Source organism: Ceratina calcarata, unplaced genomic scaffold (genome assembly GCF_001652005.2).
Source record: "Ceratina calcarata isolate Rehan_Ccalc_2016 unplaced genomic scaffold, ASM165200v1 scaffold588.2, whole genome shotgun sequence".
Classification (NCBI taxonomy): Eukaryota; Metazoa; Arthropoda; class Insecta; order Hymenoptera; family Apidae; genus Ceratina; species Ceratina calcarata.
The window spans coordinates 127,781-141,371 of record NW_017177107.1 but is presented as its reverse complement, the minus strand read 5'-3'; the positions used below and the strand labels follow the sequence as shown (position 1 = coordinate 141,371).

At 33.0% G+C, this 13,591-nt stretch overlaps 4 protein-coding genes across 7 annotated transcripts in view; 2 read left to right on the top strand and 2 right to left on the bottom strand.

Moving 5' to 3' along the window:
- Arp2 (Actin-related protein 2) overlaps positions 1–1,858 on the top strand; it is a 3,239-nt gene extending 1,381 nt beyond the window's left edge. For 2 of the 3 annotated variants that reach the window (XM_018032745.2, XM_026817601.1), the window contains exons 3-8: positions 101–118; positions 506–585; positions 651–786; positions 875–1,234; positions 1,304–1,582; positions 1,661–1,858. In XM_018032745.2, coding sequence (XP_017888234.1) covers positions 101–118; positions 506–585; positions 651–786; positions 875–1,234; positions 1,304–1,582; positions 1,661–1,831 — 1,044 coding nt within the window. In that variant the 3' untranslated portion in view covers positions 1,832–1,858. The remainder of the gene's footprint in view (positions 1–100; positions 119–505; positions 586–650; positions 787–874; positions 1,235–1,303; positions 1,583–1,660) is intronic. The other variant, XM_018032746.2, reaches the window with a different exon arrangement.
- A 278-nt stretch (positions 1,859–2,136) lies between these two features.
- Positions 2,137–5,542, bottom strand: cert (ceramide transfer protein). Of its 2 annotated transcripts, XM_026817600.1 has the most exons (9): positions 5,285–5,542; positions 4,963–5,222; positions 4,729–4,848; positions 4,378–4,615; positions 3,929–4,212; positions 3,672–3,839; positions 3,174–3,602; positions 2,975–3,107; positions 2,137–2,898 (listed from the first exon to the last, which is right to left on the bottom strand). In XM_026817600.1, exons 2-9 carry the CDS (start codon positions 5,185–5,187, stop codon positions 2,771–2,773), a joined length of 1,725 nt encoding a protein of 574 aa, XP_026673401.1. In that variant the 5' UTR covers positions 5,188–5,222; positions 5,285–5,542; the 3' UTR covers positions 2,137–2,770. The 2 variants fall into 2 exon arrangements, with proteins under 2 accessions (XP_026673401.1, XP_017888232.1); XM_018032743.2 differs by having other exon boundaries at positions 4,963–5,542.
- Positions 5,543–5,680: 138 nt separating this feature from the next.
- On the top strand, positions 5,681–12,931 carry Gp210 (nucleoporin 210). The gene is made up of 9 exons (XM_018032741.2): positions 5,681–10,053; positions 10,116–10,451; positions 10,535–10,753; positions 10,830–11,085; positions 11,161–11,402; positions 11,477–11,626; positions 11,699–11,825; positions 11,920–11,976; positions 12,050–12,931. Exons 1-9 carry the CDS (start codon positions 5,929–5,931, stop codon positions 12,235–12,237), a joined length of 5,700 nt encoding a protein of 1,899 aa, XP_017888230.1. The 5' UTR covers positions 5,681–5,928; the 3' UTR covers positions 12,238–12,931.
- A 124-nt stretch (positions 12,932–13,055) lies between these two features.
- The window catches only part of SsRbeta (signal sequence receptor beta), a 2,890-nt gene continuing 2,354 nt past the window's right edge, over positions 13,056–13,591 (bottom strand). Inside the window, exons 2-3 of the mRNA XM_018032676.1 lie at positions 13,273–13,587; positions 13,056–13,196 (exon numbers count right to left, since the gene is read on the bottom strand). Coding sequence (XP_017888165.1) covers positions 13,080–13,196; positions 13,273–13,587 — 432 coding nt within the window. The 3' untranslated portion in view covers positions 13,056–13,079. The remainder of the gene's footprint in view (positions 13,197–13,272; positions 13,588–13,591) is intronic.

Here is a 13,591-nt window from a genome sequence, read left to right as displayed (position 1 = left end):
ATAATAAAACCAAATTTATATCTCTGTATTGGGGATTTTACATATATTACATTTTTGACAACTATCTAATATATCTATGTCCTTACACTTGCTCTCATAGGATGTGCTTAACATGCCTGTAAGTTTATTGCATTTTTGACACTAATCTGTACATTTATATCAGTGCTCAGATAGTCAAATGTTTTATATGTATTATGTACTTAATATTATTAGTCTGTCCCAGTAGGCCATTGTTATTGTCATAGTTATTTTTATTTACATATGTAGCTAAAATAATATTTTATATTACATTATCTATTGGCCATATATGAATTTTGGAAGAAAAAAAATAATGATTAATGACAGTTATAGATTTTTTTAATATTTGTGCTTAGTTCTATCTGTATTATTTAGTAGAAAATTAGAATGTGTTACGTTACTGAAGTACTAACAATTTGCATTAACGTGCATACTTCATAGCATAACAATGTACATAATTGTATTTATTTTATTCTCATTATAACAGGATTTAATGGTTGGGGATGAAGCAAGTAAACTTCGTTCTATGTTGGAGATTAGTTATCCAATGCAAAATGGTATTGTTAGGTACGTATTTGGATATATCTACATATCTCATAAAATATCTAATTATATAACTCGATCTTGAATAGGAATTGGGATGATATGTGCCATGTGTGGGACTATACGTTTGGCCCAGAAAAGATGAATATTAATCCTAGAGAATGTAAAATTTTGTTAACAGAACCACCTATGAACCCTATTACAAATCGAGAGAAAATGATTGAGGTAAAATGAAATTGTAATTATAAACTTTTTGTGACATAGGATCTGTTTTAAACATAATTGTTTTAATCGCAATTGTTAACTATTCCAGGTGATGTTTGAAAAATATGGATTCGCTGGAACGTACATTGCCATCCAAGCAGTACTTACATTATATGCTCAAGGATTAATTAGTGGTGTCGTAGTAGACTCTGGTGATGGTGTCACTCATATATGTCCGGTGTTCGAAGAATATGCTTTGCCGCATCTTACTCGACGGCTAGACATAGCTGGCCGTGATATTACGATGTATTTAATAAAACTTCTTTTATTGCGTGGTTATGCATTTAATCATTCTGCTGATTTTGAAACGGTTAGAATGTTAAAAGAAAAATTATGTTACATCGGGTACAATATTGAGACTGAAGATAAATTAGCCCTTGAGACAACAGTCCTAGTTGAATCCTATACAGTGAGTGGATTCTTTCTCAATAAATAATAGAATAGTTTGCAAATTTATACATATGTACATTTTTTTTAGCTACCTGATGGAAGAGTGATAAAAGTAGGAGGAGAGAGGTTTGCAGCACCAGAAGCTTTATTCCAGCCGCATTTGATAAATGTTGAGGCTCAAGGAATTGCTGAATTAGTATTTAGCACTATTCAAGCGGCTGACATCGACATAAGAAGTGAATTATATAAACATATTGTATTAAGTGGTGGTAGTACAATGTATCCAGGACTTCCATCTAGGCTTGAAAGAGAAATTAAACAACTTTACCTCCAAAGAGTATTAAAGAACGATACGTCGAAGTTAAATGTAATTATAAAAATATATTGTACATTTCATGTAACTTTTTGATGAACATAATTTTTTTACTGTTTAATATTCTTTTAGAAATTCAAACTGAAAATCGAGGATTCCCCGAGGCGAAAAGACATGGTGTTCATGGGTGGTGCTGTATTAGCTGAAATTACAAAAGATCGTGAATCGGTATGGATAATGAGAGAAGAATATGAAGAGAAAGGTCTTAGTGTATTAAAGAAATTAGGTGCTTATGAAGCGTAAGGGAAACTACTATTTTCAAATGAATAAATANATAGAGACGCATTTATATACTTCTATATGTTCTAATAACTTTATTACGTAATCGCTAGTGCATATAACTTTGTTGTAAATAGAGCACGTAGAGTATAATTTACCAAAATAAACTTATTTCTTACAAAATTTCTTCGCAGTAATTTTAAAGTTCTGTAGTAAAGAATCCAAATTTACAAGTTTATCATTTACAAGTACCTCAAAAAGTATGAACTGACAAGGATTTTCCTAATAATTAAGCAAGGAACTAGATTAAAACGGTGAATACAAAATAATTACGGCAAATCTACAACAGTCTTTATTATGTTTCTCCATTTTACCTTTATATTATGTATCAGTATGTATGTACACATTTTATGTATAAAGAAAAATAACAATGTAATTTGTATCATACAATTTCATATTTACTTGGATATATAATGTAACAATAGAGATAAATGTGTATGTATCCAATTTGTTAAGATTTGTACAAGTGACTTGCGATAGCATTCTGTATAACAATAAAGTAACAAGCTGTTATTTAAAGAAGTAAATATAATTTACAAACAGTGCTTTAGCGCATGTGTCCCACAACTATAAAATTATCTTGGAAGTATATGTATAATATTTTTTTACGTTTTCATAAATCACTTTCAATGCAACAGTTCGTATCCTGTTTCATAAGCTGTGTGTATGTATGTGTGAACGTGCCTTAAACGCACCTATACGTGTCATATTAAGCAAATAAAAAAAACAGTATATAAAACACTTTCATTTATACTTGGGAGAATTTTCGTTTCCAAATTTCTATTATTTAATTTGTAACTTGATTTAAATTTCTCTTTGATACAATAAAACACCAAGACAGAAAAGTTTTGGTGTAATGAATGAGGAATTGGATAGAAAATATGGAAGTTCTACCAGTTACCCTTAGAATTTAATGGGTTTATCTTTGCACTGATCAATACAAAAATTAGTGAACCGCTTAAGGAACTTTGGATATTCCCTTTTATAAACAGCACGTAAAACAGACGCTGGAGCCCATCCACCTGGGTTGACTATAATAAAAAAAAGTAAGTATACAATATAATGAATCATAATATTCTATTAATATTAAAATAATATAATACGAACCAACAGAACAATAAGTTATTTTGCATGTTATATTTTCTCTTTTTATTTCTTCCTCATCTTGCGGAGGATCAATGAAAGTTTGACACACAAGGCAAACAGTTAAATAAACTCTTACGCATTTCCCAGTGTTTGGCTGAAAATATTTCATACATGGAATTATTCACGAAATTGGACATTTTAACATGTATATAAAATTTACCGGATATTTGGAATGCTCCGTACTATGATTACAGACTATCCATAAATCATGTGCATCAGGATCTTGATCATCTGAGACTCGGCGTATATGTGACCAAAATAATGCATCCCTTTGACTTGCCGGCCAAATTCGTTTATGCGTTTGAAGAAATATTAGAGTGTCTTTAGAAATACTTTCAATCACGGTCATGTCTTCAAGCGTAGCTTCCCATCCTGTTCTATATTCAGGACTAAAGAATATTTCACAAACTTCGTGACCCGTAACTCCTTTCACAACGTGACACGCTTTCAAAGGGTCCACCACCAAGCCATCCGCTTCTTCTTCGCGTCTGTACATTCGCATATCGCCGTCTTCGGCAAATAATTGCCAACCACCGGCTCCTACTCCAAGACGTGCATAATGCAATTGTTCCATCGTTATTTTCTCTATCTGAATATGATCAAAATAGAAATATTCGGTAACATTAGGATATAGACGAGTTTTAAATCAAATAGTTACCTCCGGATAAAGTTTGTGCTTAACTGCTGACATTGTAGGAGTAGCTGAAATTGAAACTGACTTTTGTTTCAAGCGATCTCTCAGCTGATTTTCTTCGTCAATTTTATCTAATCCAGTTTCTACTGCATCATAGAATTCTTCATCACAGAGTGCACTATGTGGACCTTCCTTAAATATAAATACTTTGTTTACATGTATTATCTCCCATCATTTTATAAATTGTATATCGACTTTCTTTTTAGATTACATAATCGGACCTCATAATCTGGACCTCCATGAATCAAAACTCGGGGCCTGGGAGAATCACTTTGTTGCATAGCAACCTGGTCTTTCAGAGCCTTGTACAGTTCTTGGACTTTTCGCTTTTTCTCAACTTCTTTTTCCCATCTACGACGCCATGCATCTTCTCGTTGAACCATTAATTCGACACAATGCTGCAAAGTCGCCAATACACCTTCACTTGTTGCTTTAAACGTTATTGCTTCACCCTTAAAGTCTACAGATTGTTCAGCTGGATTGAACATTGTCTCAACTTTATTTTCTGAAACAAATATTTGTCAATTAATTAAAGAAAATGAGAAAACATGAAACAATTGAATACCAGACAAATGAAATTGTTATATATATATATATAAAATGAAGTTATTATATGTATATAAAATAAAGTTAATATATATATGTAAACAAAAATAATCACTTTGCATACCTTTCGAGGAAATATTTTTAGCATTCTCTGTACAATTATCAAAATACTTTTGTAAAGTATCAATTTGCTTTATCAGGATATCCCTAAATGTTTCAAGTTCTGCTAATTTCTCCTTTAATCCTCTAACTCCACGCTTAGTAAAGCTACCTGCACTCGTAATAGATTGCGTATTTGATACAAGTGAAATGGCACTACCATGTCTCTTCAGACTGTTTTCGCTTCCATAGCCTGATTCTGACTGCATACAGGAAACAATCGTAATTAGATTGAAGAATAATAATTTAATGTAAATTTTAATCAATACAAGTACTTAAATAATCTTTATTTGTTACTCATATTATCAAATAATACCTTGTAAGATTTTAAAACATCTACCCAACGCTGTTTCTCTTCTGGATTGCTTGCTCTTAAATACCATACTAAACAATCATTTACAGATACATCAAATCTGCATTCATCCAATTCATGAGCCTAATGAAACAAATAGTATAGAGTAATATCATAAGTTTTAATTAGTTTAATTAACAAAATAAATTCAGTTTTACATCGTAACTCGCTTTCAAACATGAAATTACCAATTCATACCTTGATATTAGCTTTATATAAGCTTATTGAACCTCGACATCCAAATCCACTGTCCTGCTCAGATTTGTAATAAGATAAAGTACCATCTTTGAGAACAATAAATCTAGTTTGCCACCCATGTATATAATTTGTCCATTTGGATAATGTACCCTGAAGTTCTGGAACCACTACTCCATCTGAACCTTCTTCATCTACATCATCAGCATCTATAATCTCTCCTTCCATACATTCGATATCTTCGTTGGCGAGACGAACTGTTTCTGTTTCATCAGCCATTCTCACTTTTATAGTGTTAATTTGTTTTAATAAAATTACAACATACCCAAAATAATGTTTTTAAAGTTATCCTGAAACGGGACAATCTATATCGCCAATTATCGTTCTACATACAGTAGTTTTTAAAAACTGCGAAGTAATCAACTAATAATCGTTTCTCGGGTACGTTTCAAAGTATATTGGTCGTTGTCATCGTTGTGTGATAATCTTATTCAAAGTACCGTATCAAATAAATGATACATCAACAGATTGTACTTTTTGGTAAATATAACAAGACTATGTAAGTGGCAAGTATTTAGAAAATCAACAGTTTTACTTAAGCTCTATTCTCATGGATGTTTTCTGCTTCTCTGCACTGCAGTGCATGTACTCACACGAGTGTGACTCATACTCACCGACTCGTCTTCTAATCTTCCTGATTGGTCATATTCTTGAGAGTGAAATATGTAGTATATTTTCATGAATTTCATTATTTGGGTACGTATTTAGAACATTATTCTCCGCTAATCACTAAAAAAAATAAGTAGAATAAATAGTATAAACATTGAAGATTCAATTGAGAGAATCGATTATTAGTATCGATAACTATCAAATCGTTTGTTTGAAAGCTATTTAGAGACCGCCAAGTTCAGCGAATTAGAGTGACTACACGTGAAGAAGTATAACGTTCGATGTACAGTGTCCTGAAAAATGTTTTTCGTGAATGTTTTTATTGCATTTTCTGTCATATCAGGCGCCTCAATGCATAAATTAAATGTGCCGAGAGTTTTGCTACCGGTATTTAATGATTTTGCTGTAAATTTTACACTTGAAGTTACCGATGGTGCTTGTTACCACTGGTCAACATCACGACTCGATATTATCCAATTGATTCCCATAAATGAGAACGTCGAAAGAACTTGTTCTTCTGCTATATTAATTCAAACAATAACAAGAGAATCTACTAGGAACACTGCAATAGTATTAGCAGAAGATGTTAATACTGGACAATTTTTGAGATGTGATGTTATAGTTGATGCCATTTTTTCTTTAAATCTTGTAACAACAACGAGAGAACTGTATATAGAAGAAGCACCAGAAGCATTTGAAGTACGTGCTTATGATGAACAAGGAAATGAATTTACAACTCTTGCAGGAGTGGAATTCTTCTGGAGTATAGACAATGCTGACAGGCACATATCAGATTCTAAAATACCAAACGATGTATTAAGATTCATGACCTATCAGGAATCACATTATGAAACCCCACCGACGATTGCTGCATTAGATGCACTTGGCAAGAAGGGACATGTTGTATTACTCGAAGGCATAAAAACTGGTACAGCAAAAGTTTCGGTGAGACTATCTTATCCAGAATATAAACATGTTCCACCAATAGAAGTTGAGTTGATTGTAATAGCCAATTTAATTATCATTCCATCGGATATAACGATCATGACGTACGATAGCTTTAAGTATAAAATAATGCAAGCTCGTCAAGGTCGTTTAGAAGAAATAAGTTTGCCATCCAGTCAATACTATTTAGAGGCAGAAAGTCCCGATGTGTTGGAAATAGACAATGATCACGATTTTGCATATGCCAAATCCTTGGGGCGAACTAAAGTATTCTTACATGATAAAAATGTCCGTGATGAATACCCTGTTATTTTACCATCTGCTACAGTTAATGTAAATGACGTATCTTACATAACTCTTGTAGTTTTGCCTAACAGAAATTGGGGTTTGATACTTGGTCATACACACGAAATTGTAGTTGAATTATATGATGCCAAAGATCATAAATTTCACATTGGAGAAGGTGTCGAGGTGTCAGTAAAATTAGATGAGCATTATTTTGAGCCAAATTTAATAACGCAAAATGGTACATATATCGTTGGTGTACCTATCGCATGTGGAACAATGACTGTTGAGGCTACCTTATATGGCATAATAAATAAATATGGTAAAAAAGTTTCTCTCGTTACGAGGCCTACCACAAGAGCTGAGTTTCTGATTCATACTCCTGTCATTATCCAACCTAAAGTATTGGCTGTGCCATGGGATTTTAAAGCTAAGTCAAGATATGATATAGTCTTAAAAGCAAGTGGAGGAGATGGATCTTATGTATGGTCGACTAAGCATCCATCTATAGCAACAGTTTCACAAAACGGTGGAATGAGAATTTTGGCAACTGGTGTAACAGAAATAAGTGTCGCAATGACAAGAAACCAATATAATAAAGATACAGCAAGAGTATACGTATTATCCCCTGCAAAATTAAAAGTGATTGAATACAGCATGGAAGCTGCTGTAGGAGAATCAATTTACCTGCACATTGCATTGTATGGAAAGTTAATTAACGAAACAGACTCCAAAGAAATTCCTTTTAACGACTGTCGAGATATCAATTTCGAAACGTACATTCCAGACGGCAATTTTGTACAAAATGATAGCAAATCTGTGGGACCTATCGGTATTGCATGCGCCGTTATAGCGATTACCAGTGTAGATACCGGGACATCCGATGTAACAGTAGTTTACAATGCCAATGGTCAATATTTAACCGATAATATTACTGTAACAGCCTATGATCCTTTAATAGCATTACACCCGAGCAGTAAGGAGAGTTTACTAACTGTGGGTTCATCAAGGAAAATAGTCTTTAGAGGTGGACCTCATCCACAGTCTACTAAGCCACAAAGTTACTTAAGGAAAATTCAGGTGTCGGAGAGAAAAATTGCCGAAGTAATCGAATATGAGGATTCGTCGCTTGGATTATATGATTTATCCGTATTCGAAGTAATGTGCAGAGCCCTTGGGGAAGTGGATGTAACGTACACAATTTCAAATGTTCCTTTATTACCGAATTGCAAGAGTACTAGCGCTTCCGAAACAGTAAGAATTATTTGCGGTAAACCCAGAAACATTTATCTTCAGCCTGAATTTAAAGACAGTAAGAATTGTCCTATAAGCTTAAATACGGAAAGAATAATGGCACACAGCGATAAAAATCTGAAACTTATCACGATAGTAAAAGATGAGGAAGGTAGAACTTTCGATAATATTACAAGTTTACACATAGATTGGCATCTAAAACCCTCTAGTATAGGTTTCGTGGAAATGCCTTCTACTTCCATAGAAGAAACAATTACGGATATGCACGTAATTTTACCAAAAAATTACTACCAAAATGTAATTTTTAAGAAGCACTCGGGTTCGCTTACGTTAACGGCAACAGTTAAAGACTACCAAAAATATATATTGAGTAAATTTAAAATAATACCTGAATGGCCACCTTTTGCAATTGAAACTGAAAGGAAAATCTATGAAACACCTCTTATAGAATCTACTATAGAAATAATTCTAGTTAATGATACTAATATCACTCCTAATAAGTTAATGATATTAAATGATCCTACTGCAAAATATTATTTGCAAGTTAGTCAAGGGTCCGGTTACTATGAATTTGTGTTAAACGCAGATGATATTGCAGACGTTCGATATATAGAGTCATCGAAAGCAATTAGTCTTACTCCGAAAAAGTATGGAATACTTAATTTATCTTTAGTAGATCTTTGCTTGCCCTCGAAACCAGCCGAAGCTATAATAGAAGTGCAGCAACTTGCCGTAATAGAGGTAGAAGCGGTAAACAAAGTTGAGAAAGGAAAATGCATAAAAATTGCACTGAAGCTGTATGACACTAATGGTCATATTATAAAATTGCCGTCTTTAAACGCTTTAGAATTTAAAGCAGAAATTGATAACGATTTCATAGACGTAAAACTGTTACCCGCTAGTGAACAGGGTAATCTTCCTTACGATCAATTATGGTATATGATACACGGAATAACTGAGGGAGAGTCTCAACTAACTTTTGTTAGCAAAGGAGGTGATAAGGAGATTCAAAGTGAAGCTACAACGGTTCAAGTCTTTCTTCCTTTGCGAGTTTTCCCGAGAAATTTAACAATATTAGTAGGAACTGTTTATCAAGTACAAACAACAGGAGGACCGTCGAATGCAGAAATCGAATTCTCCACGAAGAATAATGATGTTTTAAATGTTGAGTATAATGGCATATTTGAAGGAAAATCAGTTGGTCAGGCCGAGATCATTGTAAAATCTGTAGGCCTTAATGCCAAGGGCAATAAAACCACTTACTCCGAAGACTGTGCAGGTATACATGTACTTTATTTGGAAGGAATTAAAATCGTTGTGCCAACAAGTAGAGTTAAAGTAGGCGCAACATTTCCGCTTTGGGCATTTGGTATACCAGAACATTTAACTCCTCTTATTATTGGATCTATGCAACTACCATTAAGTTTTATGTGGTCGTCCAGTGATACCAATTTAGTATCTTTACACAATATGTATGAAGGAACTGGTATTAATATCAGATATCAAAATGAGGTTTCTTTGAGAGCAAAAGCGATCAGTCCAGGATTGGCAACGATTTATTTGAATGTTACAATGCCACCTAACATGTTGGGCGGCTTTAAGAATGAGTACAGTACGTCTGTAAAAGTTGAAATTTTCGAGGAATTACGTTTAATGCATCTAGGATTGCCCATTAACGTACCGGTGATATTAATGTCTCCAAATTCTATATTAAAATTGCAAACAAATCATGATAAGCATGGTTCGACTAGTTATAAAGTATTGTCGACTATGCATGGAAGTGATTCAGAAGATACACACGCTCTAACACCTGCATCAAAAACCGTTACCATTGACAAAAATGGTATTATAAGGGCCGGTGAAAATCTTGGAAAAATAGTCATCTCTGTAGTGAATGTAGAAGCCTATAATTTGAAACAGTCAATAACTGTTATTATTGAGGTAATATATTTATATTGTATTTTTAATGTATGGCTCTATGTACTTGATCATTTCATTGATAGGTCAAGCCCATCCATTATATGATGTTGTCTTTAAAATCAATTTTGCGAATTCGAAATGGAGAAGAATTAAATATGTTACCTAAGGGTATGGAACTGGATTATGTTCTCGAATATTATGATACCGTTGGAAACAAATTTCATGCTGCTGGAGTTGATGCAAAAACTGTAGTTAACCGGGCTGATCTCGCGTTATTCACAAAGAGTGCTGAAAATGTAGTCACTGCGAAATTCATCGAGAACGGTGACCTTGTCGTAAAGGCGTACAATGAGAAATACCCTAATACTATGTTCGATTATGTACATATGATGATTGGTGACATAGTTTTTCCAACAAAGGTATTTTACATGAGTGCTACTTATTAAATATTATTCTAATCTATCTGTAGTCGTATGTAGGAATCGAATTTGTTACGTTATAGACAACATTAACAGTGGGCGATATAGTGTGCTTCTCAATGCCTCTTTTGTCTTCTGATGGGGATCCTGGTTACTGGCAATCTTCTACTCCTGAAGTGCTGACTGTAGATCCTATCATGGGAATTGGTCGAGCGAAAAGTGTTGGCTATGTGGTTGTAAAGCATAGTCTTGCAACGCATATGCAGGGTGAAATAGAAGTTAATATTCAACCTATTGCAAAGGTATTGCATTTGGTCAGCTGTATGGACCTGTATAATAATCTCATTTGAAACTGCATGCACATTATTTTTTAAATAGGTGTCAATTGTTCCATTAAGAGGCCGAAATATTACCGGCACAGAAATGTTTAGTGTTCCCCTTGTACTCAAAAGTAAGGATGAACAAGTTAAGGAAAACAATGTGTTGTCTAGAGGATTAGGTGGCTGTAGATCACTCAGTTCATTTACCGTAAATTCATTTCCATACACGTGTAATTTACAATTTGTTTCATCAGCTTCTTCTATTGGAGTAAAAGACTTATTCCTTGTCAAACCGCGGTTCGACATTACAACTGGTAAGCTGGGATTAATTTTTCCAGTACAATATACTTTATTGTTAATTATCTGTTAACAGTTCGTAATTGTTGCAGGTTTTTATTATTGTGATGTTATTCCAATGGGTTCCCCAAACATTGCGTCTAGCACGTTAGAAAGTCGTATACAAATAAGTGCACAGAGTAAGGATATAGAGGCTACACCTTTAGAAGTCACTTATCTTCCTCCTGTTTATATTGATGCTAAGGAAATCGTTTTTTTTAATATTCATTCTCAAACTATCCCGACCGCAACACTTGAGATATACGGCTTGCCATTAGTGTTAGATCACCTGAATGTAAGCAAGATATTTTTTTTCGAATTTAAGTTAAAAGAATTGTTTATTTATGTGAATTAATTACTAATTTTTAGATTGATGTACCGGATGGAATGACTGTAAGTGCGCAACAGTACATTTCAAAATCCACGATGCAGTATAAACTCCGCTTGATGCATAATCAAGAAGAAATTCAAGGTCAAAAAGTATTCATTGCAAACGATATCACAAAGCAAAATATATCTGTAAGTACATAAAACTAAATGCTGAATTACGTACTTTTTCATAATTAATGATCTGTGTCGTTTTTTCTGTAGCTTTTTGTACGCGTAACAAAATACGAAAATTTCATGCCATTATCTGGAATCCATTGGGTAGATTACATGTATTTCCATCGTTATACATTTGGAACATTTGCTGTTATTGTGATTACTTTCTTTTATAGTGAGTCTTTTTAATTTCAAATTACTTTATATTATACTCTATAACATACTGCACGTATACTTTTTATTAACATCTCATCTGTTTTAATTTTCAGTATGGAAAAATAAAATGGCAAACATCGATTTGAATATAAAGAATAGGGCAGTTTTCGGTATGTATGTGGTTCTGACAACTAAAATTATCTACTTCGCTACAGTTATTTAATCAACATTTATCTTTCATAGCCGATAAGTGTCCACCACAATTGAAAAAAACCAGTACTCCATGTTCACCTATATTAAACAGTACAAATATGTCTATTCCACGAAGTCCAACTACACCTATGAGACCGTTCTCTGCATTTGATTCTGTTTACGGTGATCCTCGTGGTCCTTATTCATCAAGTAAACGAAATAGATCATTGAATGCGTAATAAGAAACTTGATAAACAGAAGCGAAAAAAAATGTCGCGCATTGTAAAGATATAGTGTACTTATTAATGAAATTATATGTATGTATTAAGTACGTCTTTTTTTTTAAACAAATATTCGATCATCAAACAGGTGCCTTATAGCAGCAAGTTTATTTTCATTAATATTATTGTTCACATATAATTCTTATGACAGTAATGTTACTGTTAGATAGTAACTATAAGATAATGTACATACATTCTGTAATATAAAGTTTATGTTAGATAATTTTGTATGTAACACACAAGTCATCTGTTATGTTTTAAGTATAAGTTGGTTAAACTTGTTTCACAGATTCAAGGTATATGGTTCCTAGTCGTATAACTACTAATTTTTGTAATTACTAATTCCAAATAATACTACACATTTAGTTTAGTTGCTTGATGTATGATACGATCTCAAGTAACAATGCAAGGACAATATTCGTTTCTTATTCACTGCGATTAATCAAAATACTTGTAATATTTTGTCATTTTCATATTGTTTGAATCTAATTCACGTGTACCACATTTTTTACGTTTTTTACTATACTATAATAAGCAGCATGTAATTTTCGTTTGTACATGAAAAAAGATACTTCAGTGAAAATAGGTAATATTAGAATGAGACTATGTAAACATGTATTATTTGCCATAAATAAATGATTTGTATAATTTATATATAAATTATATCTTTACCACAAAATAATGGGAATATAAAATTATTTATAAATAATATTTATTATAAAATTGGTTGTACAGAAGGATTAAGTTTCTTGAACTATACGAAAAAATCTCTCAAATAACTTACATAAATAAATGTATATTTAATGTTTCTTTGTAGATTTAAGTAATTTTTCGTATTTACTTTTACTAGAGAACCATAATCCAAATGGAATAGCTAACGAAGGCAACGTCATCACACCAAATGCAATCCAGTCAAGCTGAAAGATAAATATTCTATGGTTTGTTGTATCACTAAGTTATTTAAACCTAAAGTAATATTCAGCATTTGCTTACCACATGAGAAGAAAATTGTTTATCGTAATCTCTAAAGGACACAATTACTGCTTCACCAGGCTCACTGCTTGCAGCAAATTGTAAGCTCGGAGCATCTTCTTTACGTCTATATAAAACTTCTGCTGATGTGAAGTTGAAGTATCCAAACTTACGTGGTCTTACTACTACTGTATGACTGACATTTGTATGAGGTGGAACACGATCTATCCTTGCATTCAATTCTCCACTGACATGAGTGAAATGATCAGGATGGAAAGAATTATCTGTGATTTCTACTTCTAATGCAGCTGCATTGCCAACATTGTATACTGTATACTAT